This window comes from Hemicordylus capensis, chromosome 4, assembly GCF_027244095.1.
Source record: "Hemicordylus capensis ecotype Gifberg chromosome 4, rHemCap1.1.pri, whole genome shotgun sequence".
NCBI lineage: Eukaryota > Metazoa > Chordata > Lepidosauria > Squamata > Cordylidae > Hemicordylus > Hemicordylus capensis.
In genome coordinates this window covers 1345781-1366963 of record NC_069660.1, presented here as the reverse complement: position 1 = coordinate 1366963, position 21183 = coordinate 1345781, and the positions used below count along the sequence as shown (strand labels likewise).

Sequence of the window (21183 nt, the reverse complement as noted above, 5' to 3'; positions counted from 1 at the left end):
ATATTAAAGAGCCAGTGTGGTGTAGTGCTTAGGGTGCTGGACTAGGACTGGGGAGACCTGAGTTCAAATCCCCATTCAGCCAAGATACTAGCTGGGTGACTCTGGGCCAGTCACTTCTCTCTCAGCCTAACCTACTTCACAGGGTTGTGAAAGAGAAGCTCAAGTATTTAGTGCACCGCTCTGGGCTCCTTGGAGGAAGAGCGGGATATAAATGTAATAATAATAATAAATTCAAGTTGAATCAGAGACGTTTCTACCAAAGCATAGAAGGAGAAACTGCAAGAAACGTAGAAACACCAAATAAAGAAGAAACAGTGCAATTCTGGGGGAAATTATGGGACAATCCAATAGATTATAATAAAAAAGCAGGCTGGATGAAAGAGGTCAAAAAATGTAACCAACAAATGCAAGATCTAATAATAACACCAGAATTAATAAGTGAAAGAGCAAAGAAAATTAAAAATTGGACTGCGCCAGGCGACAATGAACTGCATGGCTTTTGGCTTAAATGCCTAACAAGCCTTCATAAACAACTATCAAAACAGTTCAATCACGTTTTGCAAGGAGGTGATATTGAACATTGGTTAACAACTGGGAAAACTCATCTCATCATGAAAGACCCAGCAAAAGGTGCAGTTCCAAGTAATTATAGACCGATAACCTGCCTGCCAACCATGTTCAAATTATTAACTGGAATAATAGCAGATGAAGTCATGCAACACTTATTAACTAAGAAACAGCTTCCAGTTGAACAGAAAGGAAATTGCCCGAACACCAGAGGCACAAAAGACCAGCTGCTGATTGACAAAATGATTTTAGAAAATTGCAAGAGAAGAAAAACCAATCTAAGTGTTGCATGGATTGACTACAAGAAAGCCTTCGATTCATTGCCTCACACATGGATACTAAAATGTTTAGAAACAACTGGTGTCAGCAAAAACATTCAGATATTTATTTAAAAAAGCAATGAGCATGTGGAGTACACAGTTAATAATCAATGGCGAGACACTTGGACAGGTTAGCATTAGAAGAGGCATTTTCCAAGGGGACTCACTATCCCCTATGTTGTTTGTAATCGCCATAACCCCACTTTCACAAATACTAAACAAAACAGGCCTCGGATACCAAACATCTAAAACATCAAGTAAAATCAACCATCTGCTGTACATGGACGATCTGAAGTTGTATGGAAAGTCCCAGTCAGAAATCGAATCACTGCTAAGCACTGTCCGTATATTCAGTAGCGATATAGCAATGGAGTTTGGACTAGATAAGTGTGCTGCATTAATAATGAACAGAGGAAAAATAAGAAAAACAGAAGGAATAGAACTGCCCAATGGAAGCAAAATCAAGAACCTGGAAGAGAAAAAACCTTACAAATACTTGGGCATTCTCTAGGCAGATAACATCGCACACACTGAAGTCAAAAGAAAAATGGGAAGTGAATACATCAGGAGAGTTAGAAAAATCCTCAAGTCCAAACTCAATGGCGGGAACACCATACAAGCCATAAACACCTGGGCTATGCCTGTTATCAGATACACTGCAAGAATAATAGACTGGACCCAGGCAGAGCTAGAGACGCTGGATCATAAGACCAGGAAAATCATGACCATCAATCATGCTCTGCACCCCCGCAGTGATATCGATAGGCTATACCTCCCTCGCAGATCAGGTGGAAGAGGAATGCTGCAAGTCCATCAAACAGTAGAGGAGGAGAAAAGAGGCCTTGAAGAATATATCAAGGACAGTGAAGAAGATGCACTTCAGATGGTCAATAACGCGGAACTATTCAACACCAATGAAACAAAGCAGGCCTACAAGAAAGAACAAGTCAAGAACCGAGCAGAAAAATGGAAAATGAAGCCCCTGCATGGTCAATATTTGCACAATATAACTGGAAAACCAAACATCACCAAGACCTGGCAAAGGCTTAAGAATGGCAACTTGAAGAAAGAAACAGAGAGTTTAATACTGGCTGCACAAGAACAGGCACTAAGAACAAATTCAATAAGAGCAAAAGTCGAAAAATCAACAACAAACAGCAAGTGCCACCTTTGTCTAGAAGCAGATGAAACAGTGGACCACCTAATCAGCTGTTGTAAAAAGATCACACAGACTGACTACAAACAAAGGCATGACAAGGTAGCAGGGATGATACACTGGAACATCTGCAAAAAATACAAGCTACCTGTAGCCAAAAATTGGTGGGACCATAAAATTGAAAAAGTGGTAGAAACTGAAGATGTAAAAATATTATGGGACTTCTGACTACAAACAGACAAACATCTGCCACACAATACACCAGTTACAGCTGTAGTCGAGAAGAAAGAAAAACAAGTTAAAATAATCGACATAGCAATACCAGGAGATAGCAGAATAGAAGAAAAAGAAACAGAAAAAACAACAAAATACAAAGATCTACAAATTGAAATTGAACGGCTGTGGCAGAAAAAGACCCAAATAATCCCAGTAGTAATTGGCACCCTAGGTGCAATTCCAAAACAACTTGAAGAGCACATCAACACCATCGGGGCCACAGAAATCACCATCAGCCAATTACAAGAAGCAGCTTTACTGGGAACAGCCTATATTCTGCGACGATATCTATAACAACAGCAACAACATTGACAATAAAATTCTGGCATCCCAGGTCCTTGGAAAGGACTCGATGTCTGGATGAAACAAACCAGTCAATAACACCGGTCTGACTGTTTAAAATAATAATAATATTATAATAATAATATGGTGATAGGGCAACATAGATGTTGTAGGGGGTTAAAATATTCTCTCAGGGTTGTCATTGTCTGTCTCAGTGTAGAAAATGTATTCGTAGTGCATCAATGTCCAATGAGAAAGTATATCATGTTTTGTTTTGTTAGACTGAGAGTGATGAGATCACATCTTTGCATTTATTGTTGGTTAACCAATAAAACACGGTGGGCCGGACAAATCCAGATCAATAGGAGAGGAGAACGGGTCGCCTCTTACAGCTGAAGAGGTGGGCTGAACTCTTGGCCAAGGCTTTTATTGGTTTATTTAAAAAGAGAGGGGGGGGAGGGACAGGGACAAAGAGGGAGGGACAGACAGACAGCTTCAATTAAAGATGTGAGGGCAAAGTGTAAGGTTCTATCCTGTACTGAAAATTAATGATCCTGTGCAATATACATATACATATACTGTGCAAGATGAGACCTTGCAACAGGGTCATCATGTCTTATCTCTGAAGTGTGCGTCCACACTTCCGGAGTTGTGACACCTACGTGGACAGCAGGGCACCATTCACATTTCCAATGCCTTGTTTCGAATTTAATAGCTGCAATATAGAGCTAGGACGTTGTTTATCCAGCGCAAGGAAGTTGCTGTTTCTTAGGATTGTTAGTTTCCGCAAGACAGCTCCCCCTGCTGTTTAAGTTTTGAAGGTGACGTGCCCGAACAGAGGCATTTTGCTGCTGTTGAGCCGCTAGTCTGGAAAGCACCCAGGTGGGTCATTGGAGGAGGGAGGGACAGCAGCCTCTCTGCTCTTCCAGATTTGTCTGGCTTCTGCTGGTTGAGTATTATATCTTTCAAGTGCATGTACCCTTCTCTAGAATAGAAAGCTGCTTGTGCTTGGACCTTAAAGTAAAGTTGTGCTGGTGAGTGCCATAAAACTCTTAGACCAAACCATGAAAGAGAGAAACAGTCCATTTTTTGCCGGTAGATTTCAGACGTTACACAGACTACCACCCCCCCAACCCAAAAGAAAGCCCCAGAAAAATGCATTACATTCCTGGAAAATGCCGGTACCATTCTCCCATTGGAAAAGCGTGGGTGAGGCTTAGGGTCTGAACACACTTTGGGGCACCAAGGGTCAGTTCCCACTCTGCATATGCTCAGGAGGAGCCACAAGAAGCTTGGTAACGCGGCTGCTGCTGCCGCCTCGCAGCCTCTTGCTCTTTGTGGGCGGGGGGGAGGGAGGGAGGCGGCTTGGCTGGAGGGATCCGGGTGGGAGGCCGCAGACCAGGTGGCGGCTCACGCAGCAAGGATGCCCCGCCGCCGCTGCTGCCGGGGAGGGCCGGCGGCGTCGAAGCCTTGCGGAGGTGCCGATCCCCACGACTGTGCTCCAGGGCCCAGCAGGCGGCAGCAGCAGCAGAGCTCTGCCCGGGTGGACTTCGGCGGCCTGGCTGGGAAGGCTGCTCACCGTCGGGTCGCGGGCTGAGCAGCAGGAGGGTCAGCGCGGCGCCCCCTCCCCTGCTGTGTCCGGCGCGGGGGGCGGCCGCGGCCCTTCTGGTCGCTCTCCGGGCGGGCGACGCCCCCCGCCCCGATCCTCAAGAGGCTGGTCTATATTATAATGCAACAACGCCTCGGTGGGCGGACCTGCCGCCGCCGCCGCGGAGCCTCTCACTGCCTCCTCCGCCTCCCCCCGACCAAGCGCCGCCTCCGTCTTCCTCGCTCGCTCTAGGGCCGCAGGTGATGGTCTCGCGCGTCGGCTCCGCGGCGGCTGGTGCGCGTGGCTTCGGCAGGAAGGCGCTGCTGCTGCTCCTCGATGGAGGCTCGTGAAGTCGCGATGCAACTTGGCAAAGAAAGAGCTCGTTGTGCAAACGGCGGAGGCGCCTCCTCTGGCGGGGCGGGGGGGAGGAAGAAGAAGGGGGCCACTTGCTGGGGTGCTGCTGCTTCGGGGGGCGGGGTAGCATCCATCCCAGACCGATGGTTGTCAGCTCTGCCTATATAGGGTCGCCGCCAACTGCACCTCGTAACGCAGTGCTGCAGTCCAACGTGCGTGTGTGTGACGGAGAGGCTTCACTGCAATCGTGCTGGTCACTTCAGATTCGGCAAGCAGGAGTGATGCAAACAAAGCATATGCTGATCCACATCAACAGGCTGATACGTTTCCTCTTTCTTGGAAGGCACTTTGCTCGTGGCTTTCTAGGCAAAGGGGCAGTTTGCTGAGAGTTCCCCGGCCCTTTAGCAGAGAGTCCTTCCCTGGCAGCGGCAGCAGGGAACTCTGGGAGGGAGGCAGGCCTGAGCCTGGACTTCTGCATCTGGGGTCTGGCTGCAAATGGGTGCCAAGGGCCATGCCATCTCTGGCAGTTTGCGGGGTCTGGACTTGGTGGTACAGCACACGTGCTTGCAAACTGCAAACCGTCTTACTTGTATTTTGTATGCATGGGTTTATATGTATTTATAGGTGTGGTGGGGAATGAAAATGGGGTCCTTTAATTGCCCCATGGGTGAAAACCTGGGGTTCGATGTTTGATCAGAAAGACAGGGAAAGACAGACGCAGAAATCATCACACATGGATTTAGCTGCCTGAAGCCCTGCAAAACCCTGGGGGCACCTTCTTTTCCCCAAAGAACTCGTTTGAAGTGGAGAAGCCCTGGGCAGGCAGAGAGATGGTTTGACCCTTTCCCTCCCTGCAGTTAGCCCCTGCAAACTCCCCTCCCCTGCCAACTGCTTTTGCCCCAGGGGTTCTAGACATGATATGTCTAGAACCTGCATCACAAGTGGATGTCTGGAACCTGGGGTGGGGTGGGGATAGTGTGTTGAGGGGGGCAGAACTTTAGGGAGAAAGCAGCAACAGGTGGGGGGAGGCTCACAGCTTCTCCACTTCAAATCATCCCTTAGAAATACGGGGGGGGGCTCTGAACATGGGGTCCCACTCAGAATGTCACAGACAAGGGGCACTCCAGTGTTGTGGCTTGACTTCCTGGGCAACTTTCTTTCCAGAGGGATAGAATGCAACAGAGCAAAGGGTCAAACTGCTGGGGGTACAGGCTGAGCCGGTGCTCAACACCCTCTCAACACATTATCTCACCTACTTGCAGGGACGAATCAACACCATGGGAGACACCAGCATGTGGACCAGGCCACCTTCCAGACTCTGGCATCTCCAACAGATGGCCCCCCTGGTAGGAACCCATTTTGGCACTTCAGCAGACACCCAGCTTGCTTTCCTGACCTCTCCAGGCATGCAGGGAAACACCTGGGGTGGCCCTCTGCTCCCCATACTTCCAAGAGCCAAAGGTGTAAAATATGAGCAATCAGCGCAAAAACCTTAAGAGAAAAAGCTCCCGGTTTAGAAACAACAGCAGCTGCTGCTGCAGGTCACAAGACAAATATCTCCCCGTTTTCCTAAACCACAGTCGGGTGGTGTGGGAGAGGACCCTGTAGAGAGAGCACCTCAGATTGTGGCACTATCCCACGATACACCCCTGCAGGAACCTCCCTTGGACCCTCCCCAGAAGACCACCTTTGAGGAGTCTCCAGCCTAGCAAGCTGTTGCGAATGCTCTGTTTCTGTCCCTGCCTCTCCACCCCTTCTGGCCTCACTGCAGGGGCAGGGCTAGTGGGCACCATCCCGGATGCATTTAGTGCCCCCAGTGAGCCCCACTCCTGAACGGGGCTCTTCCCTTGTCTGTCTGGAGCAGCCAGCCGCCTCCTCTGTCTCCGACAGCTCAGCTGCCCAGCAAAATGTTCTGCTCTTCCATGGTGTCTGTCTGCCAAGGGACAGCAAACTGGTTTGCCTGTCCTTGTGATCTTTGCACTTCGAAAAATGAAGACATCCCCTCCACCGCCCAGCTTTTAAAAAAGACATTAAATGTAAATGCAAAAGTCTGGAGGTCTGCCAATTGACTCGAATAGGACCACTGTAGTGGTGGCCATAGAACTGGCTACCAACTGCAGCCCTGGTAGCCTCCAGTGTGCTGGGCTGCAGCCAGGTCCACCTCTTGTTCTGGGCTGGGAGGGGCCTCTCCCCAACCAACCAGGCCCAGTAAGCCTGCTGGCTACTGAAAGCCAAGTCTACCCAGGGCCTTCTCCCCACAAGGACCGTGCTGGAGATGTCTGGCTGCAGACTAGGATGGGCTCCCCGGCAGCCATGTCTCCAGAGGACAAGGGCCACTTTGCTGGTGACTTTTGAAGGGCACCCACCTCTTATGCACTTAACGTGGCCACTTTGTGTTTCAAACAATGGGCTTCTCCTGCATCGGCCCTCTCTGGGGCGACAAGGTTGCCTTGGGCCTAAACCTTGGCTTGGGTGGTACAGCCACCTGGGGTCAACCCAGGCCAACATGGATGGTACCCACCTCTCCCTCTTTGGGGTACACCCCAAATGTCAGGAGGAGGATCGGGCAGGCAGGGGCCTAGCGAGTCTCCAGGGAGAAAGAGAGTTCCAGTGCTGAAGCGGCCACAGAAAAGGCTACCTCACCGGGAGCAGGGGGTCTCTGGTGGAAAGTGGGGTGTGCACAGGGGAACTCCAGGCTGTAGAGGCAGAAGCAGTCCTGGTATATACCCTGGCCATTCCCCTTGCTTGCTTCCAGCCACATGGCCCCCACCTGCCAAAAGGTCCCCACCCCCGGCTGCTACCATAAATGATTCTGCTGCCTTCTCTGCCTGGCTGCTTCTTTGGCATGGCCCTTTTATCACAAGAACGGCTGTGGATGTGCCGTCCTCCTGCTCCCAGTTCCACCGCAGGGTGGCCTTGGGCCAGGGCTGGTGTGAGGATGGGCAGCGCCTGGTGCTTGGTGCTCATACAGTGGAGGCCCCGACAGGCAACCATCTCCAGAAGGACAAGGCAGGCAGAGCCATTGTCTCCAGCTGAGTTTCCCCACCATGGCTGGCCGCCCTCCCATGACGTGCAGCTTCCTCCTCCTTCCTCCTCCCTTCTTGGTTGATGGTGATGGAAGTTCTCACCTGTGCCCTTCCCTGCCCAGCACCGCCACCTCCTAAGCCTGGCAAGTGCCCGAGAAGACCTCCGGGGACCAGCTCCTCCTCTATGCGCTCCTACTGCGCCTCGGATGAGACCTGCCCAGGACCCGAAAAGTGTTGCCCCACCAGAAAAGTATGGAAATGTCTCCTTCCGGACACAGGTACTCGGGCCTCCCTCAGTCTCTCAGGGCCAGGAGAGGAGTCGCGGCGCGGGTGGGGGAGGGAAGCCTGTGGGGGGGCGCAGTTCTTCCGAGGGAGCCGTGCTGTGGGTCGCCGCCGGGGCTTTGGCCACATTCCTGGACTCAGCGCCTTGTTGGGAGTGAGTTCCACCCCCACAGCATTCCATGGAAGGGGGGGGGGGCTTACTCGCAGTGTGCTCAGGAGGATGCCAGCCTTTGCCCAGGATCCTCTTTCCTGCAGCGGGGCCCTCGCGGCCACTTTCTCAGCTGTACGCTGTCTAGAAAAGGGAGACGTTCCACAGATGCAGCTTCTCCTGCAGGGAAGAAGGAAGCAGGGCCTGCTTTTGCCTCTGCAAGATACAGGAACCGTGTCTTGGGGGGCCCAAGAAGAGCATGTGCAAAAATGCGTGTCTCCCAACCACTGAGAAACGACACCCAGAGCTAGGAAGATGAGCTTCCAGGTGGAGGGAAGGAGGGGAGCATCTCTTGGGCGGAGGGATGGGCCTCCTCCGTCTCCACCCCACATTTCACAGCAGGAACGAGGAGGCATGGGCGGGGGGGGGCGGGGGCTGCCGCAGAGCCATGCCATGCCCAAGAGGGTGGGGTGGCTAGATGGGCCCCAACTTGGGGGGATGCAGCATTCAGGGGATGATTTTGCACTGGCCAGTTCCAGGAAATCCTCTGCACTCCGTTGAATTGCAGGGAATCCAAGTGCACACCCTGAGCCAGTGGCTGGCCACGTGGAGATGCACTTTTTGAAGCCACTTTTGACAGGCACTTCCTCCTGGGCAGCCGGTAGCCCTGTGCAGACATTCTATGCCAGGGGTGCAGACAGGTCTTCTTGTATGAATGGCTGCACACGTGTTTGTTTTGCAAGTGACCTGGGTTGCAGCCCCTCAGATGGCAAATGCACTGGTGTACGTGTGTTGGACGTCATGTGTGCTTCACTGCAGACGTGTCCACCATGCACAGCTGGAGTGTTCATGGCACCTCACATGTGAGCAGAGCTACTGTCCTTTTCTCAGCCAGTGACCTGGCCCTTGTCCTGCCCTGGGTGGGTGAGGATATCAAGCGCTTGGCGCGTCCCAGCTGCAGCTGCCTCCAGAAGGACCAATGCCCCTTTGTGTCTCCTCCCATTGTGAGGCCTCCCAGCTGGGAGGAGCTGCAGGGCTGCCCTGGGTCCTTCCCTCTGTGGCCCAAGTGCAGACCCAGCCCAGGCCAAGGACATCCAGCCGTGACTCTCCTGTCTCCCCCCCCCCGCCCCCACAGTGCACCCCGGCTACTGTCCCCAGCCAGAAGGCGGCGCCGTCTGCTCGGAGGACTGTTCCGGGGACGCCCACTGTGCCTGGGATGAGAAGTGCTGCATGGAGAGCTGTCTCCGAAGATGCACCAGAGCAGTTCCAGGTACTGTGCAAGAAGCTTCCGTCTTGCTTCCTCAGTGAGGCGGGCAGGTCTTGTGGTAGCAGCAAGCGGGACTTGTCCCCAGTGCTAAGCAGGGTCCACCCTGGTTGGTTTGCTTTTGAATGGGAGGCTACATGTGTGAGCACGGGAAGATGGGGCCGCTCTGGGAAGAGCAGCTGGCTGCTTGCATGCAGGAGGTTCCCACTTCCCTCCCTGGCAACAGCATCTCCAAGATCGGGCTGAGAGAGGCTCCTGCCTGCAACCTGGGAGATGCCGCTGCCAGTCGGTGTAGACAATACACAGAGCTAGATGGAGCAATGGTCAGACTTGGTATATGGCAGCTTCCGGCGTTCCTGTTGCCTGGTGCATCAGCAAGTGCTTTGCCCTCTTCCACGCAAAGGGCTTGATGCACAATTCCCACCCACCTGGCAGCCTCCCTCAAGGGCATCATGGCCACAGGGGGGGGGGGCTGGCAGGCATCCAGCCATCCCAGCCAGAATGCTCCCCCAGGCCCCCCACCAGCCTGGCCCTGGAGCATCCCTTCTTCAGCAGAGCACTCCTGGCGTGGGGCAGGCAAAGCGCTGGCATGTCCCTCACGTGAGCTGGCACGGTCTCCTCAGAGAGCAGCTGCGTGGCTCCCCAGCATGCCTCCGGCCCACCCAGCACCAATTCCCTCTGAGCAGCAGCAGCTGTGGCCCAGGCGACTCAGTCCAGGCCAAGGGTTCGGAATTCTCTGCTGGTGGGATCATCCTCCCCTGGAGCCCTGAATGCCGCATGGTGGAAGCCCTGCTCAGAGTCACAGTGGGCCTCACGCGAAGGGCCCCGAGGCCCCAGTTCAGTATGCTGCACACAGGTCTCCGTGTCATACAAGTGCGAGCAAAGAACAAACGGAAATCCCAACTCCACCTGAGGTCTGATAACTGCAGAGCCACCTAGTGGCTGAGCCCTGTAACTACATTTCACCCTACATTGCAAGGGCCTCCCGCAGGTAGCCCCGCCTCCCCCCCAAGTAGGTAATAAAAATTACCTAGGGAATTTTGGCGCCCAGACCAGGCCTTCCATGAGGTCCCCCTGCCTCATGGCGCACCCCACCCACACACCACCAACTTTTGTGGACCTCCTGCTGTAGCGAACCCGCAGGGGTTTTTTTTTAAGCAAAGCCGCTGTGAGCCTGAGGGGTAGCTGTGGTGGGGGGGGGTGAGCCAAGCAGTCGTCCTCCCCCCGCCCCAGCGGTGGTGGGAGCAACTTCTGGGCCTGTGGCTTGCAGCAATCTCTTTCTGAACTGCACAGGCACACCTTGCAGTTCACAACAGCCACTGGGCCGAAAGGACATGCCCAGCGGTTGCTCCCACCACCACAGAGCGGGGGGAGGACGACTGCTTGGCTCACACATACTCTCTGCAGCTACTCCTCGGCTGTGCAGCAGCTTTGGTTTGTTTTTTAAAATGTCAGTTTTCCACAGAAGGCAACAGCAGGCGGGCTGGGGTGGCTCTAGGAGGCCCCCCGACCATTCGGAGACCTTGGAGGCCACAGTCCGGGGGTTAGAGGACCTCTGCCTCCAAGGGCAGCTTTACACAGGGGTGCGATGCTCCAGGATCCTTAGACTCTTACTCACTTTATTTGCAGTCAAACATGCTTCTTTATTGTTGGACAAGCACACACACTAACTTACGAACGGAAAAGAACAGGGTGGGGGGATTCAAGGGCGCAACCTAACTTCTGCCCTTAATAGAAGGTTCTAGTGTTGGGTTTTCTTTCCTCCTTCAGTGGTCGTGATGGGACCACAGGCAGAGCCTCCACATGAGGCAGCTGCAGGATGAGTGCTGCTCCTTTTCAGCCCAGTGAGGCATCAAATGGTCCACTCTGTGCCTCCATCATTTGGGCCTCCTAAACTACCACTTCTTGCTATGCTTAGCAAGGAATACGCCAACCATCTCAGGGGGTGGGGGGGGGTGTTGGAGAGGGAGTGCCAGTGCATCACCCTTTCGCACCAACTATCCTAATGGCCACTAGGGGCCTTGGGAGGAGAGAGAGGTAGCTAGTGGGAGTCTCCTTACCGGTCCCTGACCTGGCTTCAGGCTGCGGGGTAAATGTTGAGCGATGCCACTTCGAATTACACTCGTGGCATGGAGGGAAGCAGCCCCTCCCCTCTGCTCTTGATTTCTGGTTTTGCAAGCTCACATGGCCTGCCTCTGTGATTTCCTTCTAGTCAATGGGGGGCGGCGGGGGGGGGGGGAGATTACTAAAGAGCTACAGCTGCATTTCAAGGACAGTATCCCTCTTCTCATGCTAATGATTCTATGTCAGGGCCTCTCCCTATTTGCTCCGCGTTTTCAGAAAAAGGTCACTTAATACCAGCATTTTAAAAACCCAGAAATACCTCGAGATAAGCTAAAATTCACAAGACAAAGCCCAATTTGTGTGTGGAGTGCGTCCGAGGATCTCGGAGGGACTTTGAGGTAAGTTTGGCTGGTGTGTGAATGCACACACTCTCTTCTGAAGGAGATTCGGGGTAGGAGCCCTGTCTGTAAAGCCTCCTGCTCTGTGACCCTGCCTTGACTCCTCAGGTCCTTCCTGTGGTGAGTCAGTCCTCTTCCTTTCCTCCTAGAGAGAAGATGGAAACATCTCTCTCTCCCCCTATCTATTCATTATGTAGCTGATAGACAGGATAGGTCTTTCCTATCTCCAATGTGCTTCACCAATAAATCAATTGAGTTTAGACTCTACAGCGATCTCCCTTAAATAGCTGCAACAACTAAACTCTGCACTCTGTAACTGGAGTGGTCGCTTCCTTGGACGCTTCCTAAATAATCACAAACCCCAACAGGGGGAGAGCTAATTTTGGAAAAGTGTCCAGCTGACCCTGTCTTGCTGCAAGCAAGGGTCCTAAGAGCCAACTGAGCCTGGCTGGAGGGAGGGGCTGTGTGAGGCACACCTCGCCTGAGCTGAGGAAGGGCTGGGACTCCTTGCCTTGCCTGCCGCTCCTCCAGGGCAGATCATGGACCAAGAAGCATAGGAAGCAATAAACATAGGAAGCTGCCTTCTACTGAGCCAGACCCTTGGTCCATCTAGTTCAGTATTGTCTTCACAGACTGGCAGCAGCTTCTCCCAGGTTGCAGGCAAGAGTCTCTCGCCCAGTCCTATCTCGTTGGAGATGCTGCCAGGGAGGGAACTGGGAACCTTCTGCACGCAAGCAAGCAGGTGGTCTTCCCAGAGCAGCCCCATCCCCTAAGGGGAATATCTTACAATGCTCACATGTAGTCTCCCATTCAGATGCAAAGCAGGGCAGACCCTGCTTAGCAAGGGGGACAATTCATGCTTGTTAACACGAAGCCCCCTAATGGCGCAGCGGGAAATGACTTGACTAGCAAGCTGAGGTTGCCGGTTCAAATCCCCGCTGGTATGTTTCCCAGACTATGAGAAACTCCTATACCGGGCAGCAGCGATATAGGAAGAGGCTGAAAGGCATCATCTCACATTGTGCGGGAGGAGGCAATGGTCAGCCCCTCCTGTATTCTACCAAAGACAACCACAGGGCTCTGTGGGTGCCAAGAGTTGACAATGACTCGACAGCACACTTTACCACCAGACCGCTCATCTCCCTATGCACAACTCAAATGTCCTGGTGGGCCAGAATCAACCATGACTTGGTGTGTGATAGCCGAGGTTGATTGTCAGCACATTATTACATTAACATTAATTATTCAGAAAATAATGAAAGTGAGGGGGCACTTGGAGTCGGGGTGGGGGGAGATGAGGGGAAAGAGGGGTGGTGCCGGTGGGGACATCCGGCCTCAAGCAGCCGAGTGCCTTGTGTTGCTGCTGCTTATCAGCTGGAGAGGCCAAGCCTTCTTCCTGGCTGCTGCTCTTACTGCTCTCTGTGCAGGAGATTCCTCCCTGTGGGCCAGCAACATGTCCCCGCGGCCGGATGTTGTGCAGACAGCTCCTGGCCAGGGGCTGGCTCTGCCCCGTAACACCCCCCTGTCTCCTCTCCAGCCACGCCTGGCGTTTGTCCCAAGCAACGGGTGGTGGCAGCACCTTCATGTGGAAGCAAGTGCAAGGATGACCGAAGCTGCCCTCCTGGGCAGAAGTGTTGCTTCACGGGCTGCAGCCTGGAGTGTGTCCCCCTTGAGGCGGACGACCCCCAGCAGCACGGCGGGCAGGGCCAGGGCCAGAGCACACCCTCGCCAGACGGGCAGGTCACCCAAAGAGGAGGTGAGTGGCGGCCCCAGTGGGGGCAGGAGCTGCCGCGGGGGGGGGGGGGCTGGCCCATTTCTCAAGCAAGTCACTGCTGAAGGGGGTGGGTGGAATCGGCACATCTCCAGCCCTTCTTCTCCACTGTCTTTAGCTGCGCACATGCCAAAGAGACCCGTGCCCACAGGGGTGCTGCTGGAGAGGAAAGCCAGGCGCTCATGTTGGACAGCTGCTGCCCTGGAGAGCCAGGCGGGTTCAGGGCCTGCTGCTGCCAGTCGTGGCCACGTGGTGTCCTCCTGCCTGCGGAGCGGTGAGGGGAGAAGGGCACCGCCTGGAGCCCGGGCAGGCTTCTCACTGGCCTGTGTGGGGGCCTGGCCTCTGCTCCAGGGAAGGGCGACAGAGAGGCTCAGACGGCGCCAGAGGAGCTCCGGGGGGGGGGGAGGCCGTGCCACCATCACAGAGACTGCCCTGCAGGGAAGCGCTGCTGCGAGGAAGGGAAGTGCCGGGCACAAGGTGAGCAGGGCTGGCTTCTGCGGGGGGGGGGGGCGGAGTGGGGGGGGAGCCCCAGGCCACTGCCTGCATTTGCTCCCTTTGCGGTCACAGAAGCAGTGCCTCAGGCGAGGCATTGGTGGGCTTCCCATCTGGGTCCTGGGCAGGCCTAAAGCTGCTTGGCTTCTGCAAGGCGGCGGCTGCATCCCCTCAGCCCATAGCAATAGCAATAGCACTTACATTTATATACCGCTCTATAGCCGGAGCTCTCTAAGCGGTTTACAGTGATTTTTTAGCATATTGCCCCCAACATTCTGGGTACTCATTTGACCGACCTCGGAAGGATGGAAGGCTGAGTCAACCTTGAGCCCATGCTGGGGAATGGAGCCCACGGCCAGCTTGCTCCTGCCCCGTCCCCAAAGGGCGGAAAGCAGCCGCACTACAAGGAGGTGGCTACTGCAGGCAACAGAGTGGGCAAAGCAAGGGTGGGCAGCGGGCCCAGCTAGCCTCTAGACGGGCAGAGGGCTTTGCACAAGCACAGCCATCCTGGCAAGCTGGGCCTGGCTGGCTGGGTCGTGAGAACCCAGAAATCCCCATTGTGGCCAAGACAGTCTTGGTCAAAGCACTGCGGTTCATCCGCAGTCGGCCCAGATCGAAAACTAGCTCGGTAGGGTTCCGTGATTCTGCTTAGCACTCTAACCAGGATCACTGTGACAGGCAGACCGACAGATAGATAGATAAACTCTCTCTCTCTCTCTCTCTCTCTCTCTCTCTCTCTCTCTCTCTCTCTCTCTCTCACACACACACACCATGGGGGGGGCAGGTTGCTGGGGGCCCTGGGCAAAGCTCCACAGTGCCCCCTCCTGGTGCTTCCCGCCGTCACTCATGTCAGTCACTCTGGCCTCCAATGCGTCCCCCACCACCCCAGTTTACCAGAGTGAGATGGGAGAGGTCCTGGTGATGGGCAGGCAGGCAGGCCAGCTGGTGGGCCAGTTCCCTCCTCCTTCCCACCTTGGCTAAAAGGCCTCCCCGCAGAGTCCCCTTGTGGTCAGCCCCTCCCAGCATCCCCCACATGGGCCCGGAGGCTTCAGGGCCTGACGGGGCACTCTCAGCCAGGGCCCAACTTGGCTGCCTTCTGGTGCTGGTCCTGATCCACACACATCATGCGCACCAGGTTCTGGAATGTTGCAGGCCTGTCCCTGCTCCTGCCCAGCTCTCGGGGTTACTTGGCCTCTTCATTTAACAGAGCATGCAGCGAGATGTGGGGCTGAATGCATCACTTGTGCCTCCATGCTTTAAAAAAATTAAAATGGCAGCAGTTTGGAGACAGTCAGGACCGTGGTGTGTAGGAGACGCATATTCAGCCCTTTCTCCTCCTGGTGAACCTTGTCGCCCGAGCCTGGAGGCTGCCCTTATTATCCCCAGAAGGGAAGCTTCCCTCAATGCTGCCAGTGGAGACATTGGCAACCCAGCCGCCGTGGTCCTTGCCCGTGGTGGTGCTGGTGGCACCTAGCTTGGCTCCCTACCTGGCACAAGCAAGCACAGCCATGGCAGAGAGCCGGAGGGGTTGCTTCTGAATGCCTGCTCGCTTCCTCCTCTGGGCTTCTGACTCCCACATTTCAAAACACCAGAGGGTCTGTCTGCTGCTGTGCTCAAACTGCTTAACAGGGCAGCCCAAAGGGCTCAAAAACCTGCTTATCAAAAGAGCCCAGATGTTATCTGGGTCTCAAACCAAACAAACATGAAGCATGCAGGAGTGTGTAGACTATTACTTTACAAGTAAAATTGGGGGAAATCATGGCATTTAAAAAGTAGGAGGAAGAAAAACTTCTAAAACTAGCATCACACACACACACACACACACACACGAGAAATGCAAGGTGCCTGGGGCTAGCAGCCCTTTGCAGTTCTTGCAAGAGTTTTTCTCCTGGACAGCGGTCCCCAGGGAAGCACTTCAGTCTGCCACAGGCTACCTGGGCTACTGGGCACATGTACCGTGGCCATTTCCACATCTTGCACATCTCTAGGGTCAGGGGTGGTGGTGAGAGGAATGTCAGTCGTCGGCCACCCTGCGTGTGTTGCTCGCCTTGTCTGGTCGTGAGGCTGGAGCTCAGAGCACCCTGGTTGCAAAGTGGATTTTGCAACATTGTGTGCATTTCCCACCCCCAGGGGAGCAGAAGCGCTGGAGGAGCAGAAGAACACAAGAACAGCCCTGCTGGATCAGGCCCAAGGAGGCCTCTCTAGTCCAGCATCCTGTCTCAGGCAGTGGCCCACTCCGGGAAGCCCACAGGCAAGAGGTACGGTCAGGCCCTCTCTCCTGCTGCTGTTGCTCCCCTGCAACTGGCATTGAGAGGCATCCTGCCTCTGAGGCTGGAGGTGGCCTATAGCCACCAACTAGTAGCCGTTGATAGACCTGGACTCCATGAATGTGTCCAAACCCTTTTTAAAGCCATCCAAGCAAGTGGCCGTCACCACATCCCTGTGGCAGAGAACTCCACAAGATTTATGATGTGCTGCGTGCAAAAAGGGGGAAGAATCTCCTCAGCTTCATTGGGGGCTGAAGGGTCCCCACTCCAGGAGGCCAAAGATGGGCAGTTATGTGCTCATCTGCAAATATAGTTCTCCAGGGTGCTTTCCAGACTAGCTGCTCAACAGCAGCAAAGTGCTTCTGTTCAGGCAAATTGCATTCAAAATGTAAACAGCAGAGGGAGCAGTCTTGCAGAAATGAACAGCCTTAAAAAACATCAGCCTTCTTATGCTGGATACAGATTGAGTTGTTTATTTACGATCTCAGATCAAACATAAAAAAACACAGAATATACACAGTAAAGAAAGAAAACAAAAACGGAAACAAAATCTAAAATGTCATCAAGTACATAAAATCAGGAACCTTTGACAGTATGCTGGATACACAATGTCATAGCACTATATTGCAGTGATTATATTCGAAACAAGGCATTGGAAATGTGAATGGCACCCTTCTGTCCGCATAGGGACTGTGGTCTCACAACACAGGAAGTGTGGAAGCACACTTCACAGATACGTCGTGACCCCGTTGCAGGGTCTAATCTGTAAAGCGCCCAGGTACTGGTTGGCCCACAGATAAGAAGTATGCTTAGGACTTCTATACAAAAGAGAGGTGCTGGAATCACTCCGCCTGCATCGTGCTCTTAGTAATCCTTACAAGAGCCCTGTGAGTTGGAGCAGTCTTGTTATCTGCCTGTTATTCCATCTGTGAGGCTGAGAGAGGGGGGCTTGCCTAAGGAGGCCGATGAATAATGAGGATCCTCAGAAATAATAATGGGAACAGTTTCCCCAAATTATTAGAACTTCCTGCAGGAGTAAAAATGGGGGATCTCAGCCCCATGACTGAGACTCTCATCCAGCCCCGTGCAGTTTCTGAGCCTGGCTGCTTGACGCAGACCAGCAGATCATCTGCTGGGCCCCATTGCTGGGTGGCCAGAGGTACTCTAGGCTGCTTGTCTTGCTCTGCCCTGCCTCTGTGCCAAGCTGTGCACAGGGGCTCTTGCCTTCTTCCAAAGCTTCAGGGCCCAGCAGGTTCTACAGCAAAACTGTAGGACAGACTGCTGCCAGCACGGAGGCCATGTCTGGACCCACCACTGCCCAGAGTGGCTGGCTGCCAGTCTCTGCTGCTTCGTTCCCCTGGGGAACTGCCTGCAGATTTGGGGGCCAGGGGCAGAGCTCAGTGGGAGATTCCCCGAGTTGCATGCAGAAGGTTTCTGGTTCAAGCTCCGGCGGCAGCACCTTCTGGCTGGGCTGGGCAAGGAGAGCCTGGCCCTGCCTGAGCCCCTGCAGAGGTGCTGCCAGCCCATGCAGACCATGTGCTGCACTAGAGGGCCCATCGTGGCCCTGGCTCCCGGGAAGGCCGCCTCATAGGCCCACAAAATGCAGAGCCCGGAGGGTTTCCAAGCGACAGCTCCTCTGGCTGCAAAACCTCCCCATCCACCCCCGTTGGGTCTTGGCACACACTTGCGTCATCAGCGATGGCATGGGTTCTGCAGACCACAGCGGTTGCTCAGCCTCGGAAGGCAGCTCCCTTGGGAAAGCAGGCACAGGCAACGGTCGCTTGCAGCCTGTGGTTAAACTGCCTCTTGGCCCAGCCCCACCTGGCTTATAAGAGCCCAGGTTCAATCCTGACGCCCCCCACCTCCAGACAGCAGCACCATGCGGTCCAGACCCGGCCTCCTCCTGCTGGGGCTCCTCTTCTCCTGGTCTGGCTCTTCATCAGCATCGGATGGGGGCCAGCAGCAGCTGCCAGCAGGTGTGTACTGCCCACCATGGCCACCTGGAGACCCCGGGCAGCTGGGCCGGCCTCCTGGGGATGTCGGCTTTTGCACGGAGGGATGCTTCATTCCCGGGCAGTGACCAGGAAGGGGCCCTCCTGCACCCGTTATGTAGGAGACTGGCTGCTGGCCATTTGGCCCATGGATGTGGGCCGTGGCCCTTGCACCTGAGGAGCCCAGATGCCAGGCCCTAGCCTCACTAGCCCATTCTGGGCCAGCCATATTTCAACAGCCCTCATGGGAATAATGGTGAACTGCCCCACCGAGGAGCTGGGAGGGTGGAGAATGCCAGGGCCAGGAAACACGGGGGGGGGCTCTGTCCTATTCATTGTTAGATCACACGGGATGCAGCTGATCAGGTGGGGGGGCAGGTGCTTTACCCCCACGGGGACTTCTATCCTGGGTCAAGCTTGCATGGCTTCTTGGCGTAGCCCAAAGAGGCCAAACCTGTTGGGAGCTTTCCTCTGGGAAGCAGCCCCTCTGTGGCCTTTTTGAATGATCAAGTATGCCAAAGAATGGCTGACACTGAGCTCCATTGTCTTTTGGTTTAGGATCTAGTGATGCTCCCAGTGTAGACTCGGCCTCCAACTTGCCTTTAGATCATTGTGCATGTCTCAGGGGAAGGGAGGTCGGTGGTGGTGGAAAGCCGCAGATGGAAATGTGTCAATACAGTCACTGCTGCCACCTTCTTTGCCACCCGCTTCCTGTTTCTGAGCAGCCTCCCATTGGCTCTGGCCATTCACAGCACTGTGGGCTGCACAGCTTGAACCCCTCCCCAGCTCGCCACAAGGACACCCTTTGTCTGGAGACACAAATGTTGGCCTTGAGGAGAGAGGGCCCCATGACTGCCAAGACTGGGGCACCAGCGTCCAGAATCCCCTGGAGGCTCTCTCCATCGGGACAGCCCAAACAGGCCTTGGGGAGAGGGTCCTCCTGGGATTCCGGATGCCGGTGCCCCAGGGCTTTGGCGGAGCTGGCTGGCCCAACTCCACAGGATAAGGACGCGTGCCCAACAGTGAGCTGAGCACACACCCGCAGCGGCTTGTCCTCGGGAGCCAGAGGGGGCCATAGCAAGGTTGCTCCTCTCTCTCCCGCCTCTCTCGGCACGCAGCGGGACTGCTCACTGATGGCACGGGGGTGGCGGGGGGGAGCTGGTGCAAGTCTCTCCTCTACCCACGGCCCGAACTGTGCTTGGAAGAGGTGCAGAGAAGCCGTCTGACTCTTCCCCCACATGATTAACCAGTGGCGCTCCTGAGAGCCGGGAGAGCGGAAGAAAGCGAGCTTCCAGCCTGCACACATCCTTCTCCCAAAGAGCCAAGCTAGCAGACAAAGAGGCGGATCTCAGGATCACAGAGGGTGAGCCCTTGGGAAGGGTCGGCTTAGCCCGGTCTCCCCGCACACAAGCAGACAGTCTGCTCTGGGCAGCCAAAGTGGATGCCCACATGACTGGTGGGTGCTGGGGGGAGTGGGGGCCGATTGGCCCCCAGAAGCTCCAGCATGCCCTGTGTGAGAGCGCAGGGCATGTTGGAGAGACCCCCGGAGCCGGGAGCCGGCTTTTCGCCTCCCCTCCAGGGGTCTCCTCGTGAGTTGCTGCAGAGCGGAGCCACACCGCGGCAACTCATGATTGCTTAAACCGGGTTTGCAGAGCAGTCACTCCACAAACCCGGTTTAAGCACCTAGCTACTTAAGCAGGTGACCTGCTTAAGAACCACCAGGCTCACAGCCGAGCCCGGTGGTTCTCACGGCTGTAGGAAATCGGACTAGCCTCCGCTAGCCCGATCTTCTACAATCATGTGAATAGCCTCTCTGTCTCATCCGGACCCAGCAATCAAGTGCCTAAAGGACTTTCCAGAACAATAGCGGAGGGGGGGGCCTGCTCCAGCACTGTTCACTTGACTGGTTTTAGGCAGAAAAGGAGGAACTGGCGCTTAAAGCACTGGATCTGGAAGTCAATATACAACTTTAGATTTTCTTTCTAACCATGTCACGAAAAACTGCAACTTCCCACATAAATGTTTAAAATTTCACCGATCAACCACATTTTATCCTTGCTTTTCTTTCCTCCTTTCTCTGGGTGGGACCCCACTTCTCTCTAGGCTCTCTGAGCTCTAGAGTTTTAGGTTCTCTCGGGGGGGGGCTGTTCTTGTCCGGTCCCCCATCAGCAATACACCCTCCACAGCACAGCCTTCTGCTGCTAGGTGCTCTGGAGATGAGGTTTTGCAGAAAATTTTAACATTCAGTGCATTCCCAGAATGTGGTATTCTGATTCCAGGAATGAAGCTTGATGTCAGCATCTGCCTATTTTGACCGGTGAAATGAATGAATGAAATGAGCACAAAATGCTCTAAATGTCCTCTCCAGTCATCTCTCAAATGCTGCCGGTTGTGAGCAGCAACTTCATATCACCTTCCAAACCTTTCCAGATATTCACTGCTGACCTTCAGGCACTGTCCACGTCTGTCTGTCTCTGCATGCCTACCCTGGGCTAGAGCCCCATGCTGAAAAACCTTCCACTGCCTATACAGAATGCCAAGTATCTGCTGAATGGTTGAGGGCCTGCAGTTCTGAGAATATTCAGCTTCCATATTCACAGACAAGGATGTGCGGGGGGGTCACTCCACCTCTGTGATGACCCCTCCAAAGACCTGCTCCCTCTTTCCAGGTATCTGCCAGCTCCCACCAGATAAAGGATTTGGTGATGCCTTCAGGACTCGCTACTTCTACAATGCCACCTCCAGAACATGCGAGAAGTTCTTATATCGAGGACACGGAGGCAACGCCAACAACTTCCAGAAGAAAGATGCCTGCCTCCAGCGCTGTGCGGGTCACAGTAAGGGCTGGGCTGCATCAAGCCCACAATGCTTCCTCCTGCCCAGGGTCAAATTTGCAGCTCTCTTTCTAGTATTGCCAAATGTCAAGGAAAGCCCAAG

General features: G+C 54.4%; 1 protein-coding gene across 4 annotated transcripts in view; it reads left to right on the top strand.

The window, feature by feature from the left end:
* The first annotated feature begins 4663 nt into the window (after positions 1-4663).
* Positions 4664-21183, top strand: part of LOC128322495 (WAP four-disulfide core domain protein 8-like) — a 39276-nt gene continuing 22756 nt past the window's right edge. For 2 of the 4 annotated variants that reach the window (XR_008305742.1, XR_008305741.1), the window contains exons 1-6: positions 4664-5092; positions 5806-5889; positions 7692-7847; positions 9135-9269; positions 13263-13481; positions 20916-21083. Coding sequence is in view for 2 of the 4 variants with exons in the window: in XM_053243851.1 (XP_053099826.1) it covers positions 7754-7847; positions 9135-9269; positions 13263-13481; positions 20916-21083 (616 nt within the window). In the remaining 2 variants the exon portion in view is untranslated. Of the gene's footprint in view, positions 5890-7691; positions 7848-9134; positions 9270-13262; positions 13482-20915; positions 21084-21183 lie in introns of all 4 variants that reach the window. The other 2 variants (XM_053243851.1, XM_053243850.1) reach the window with 1 other exon arrangement.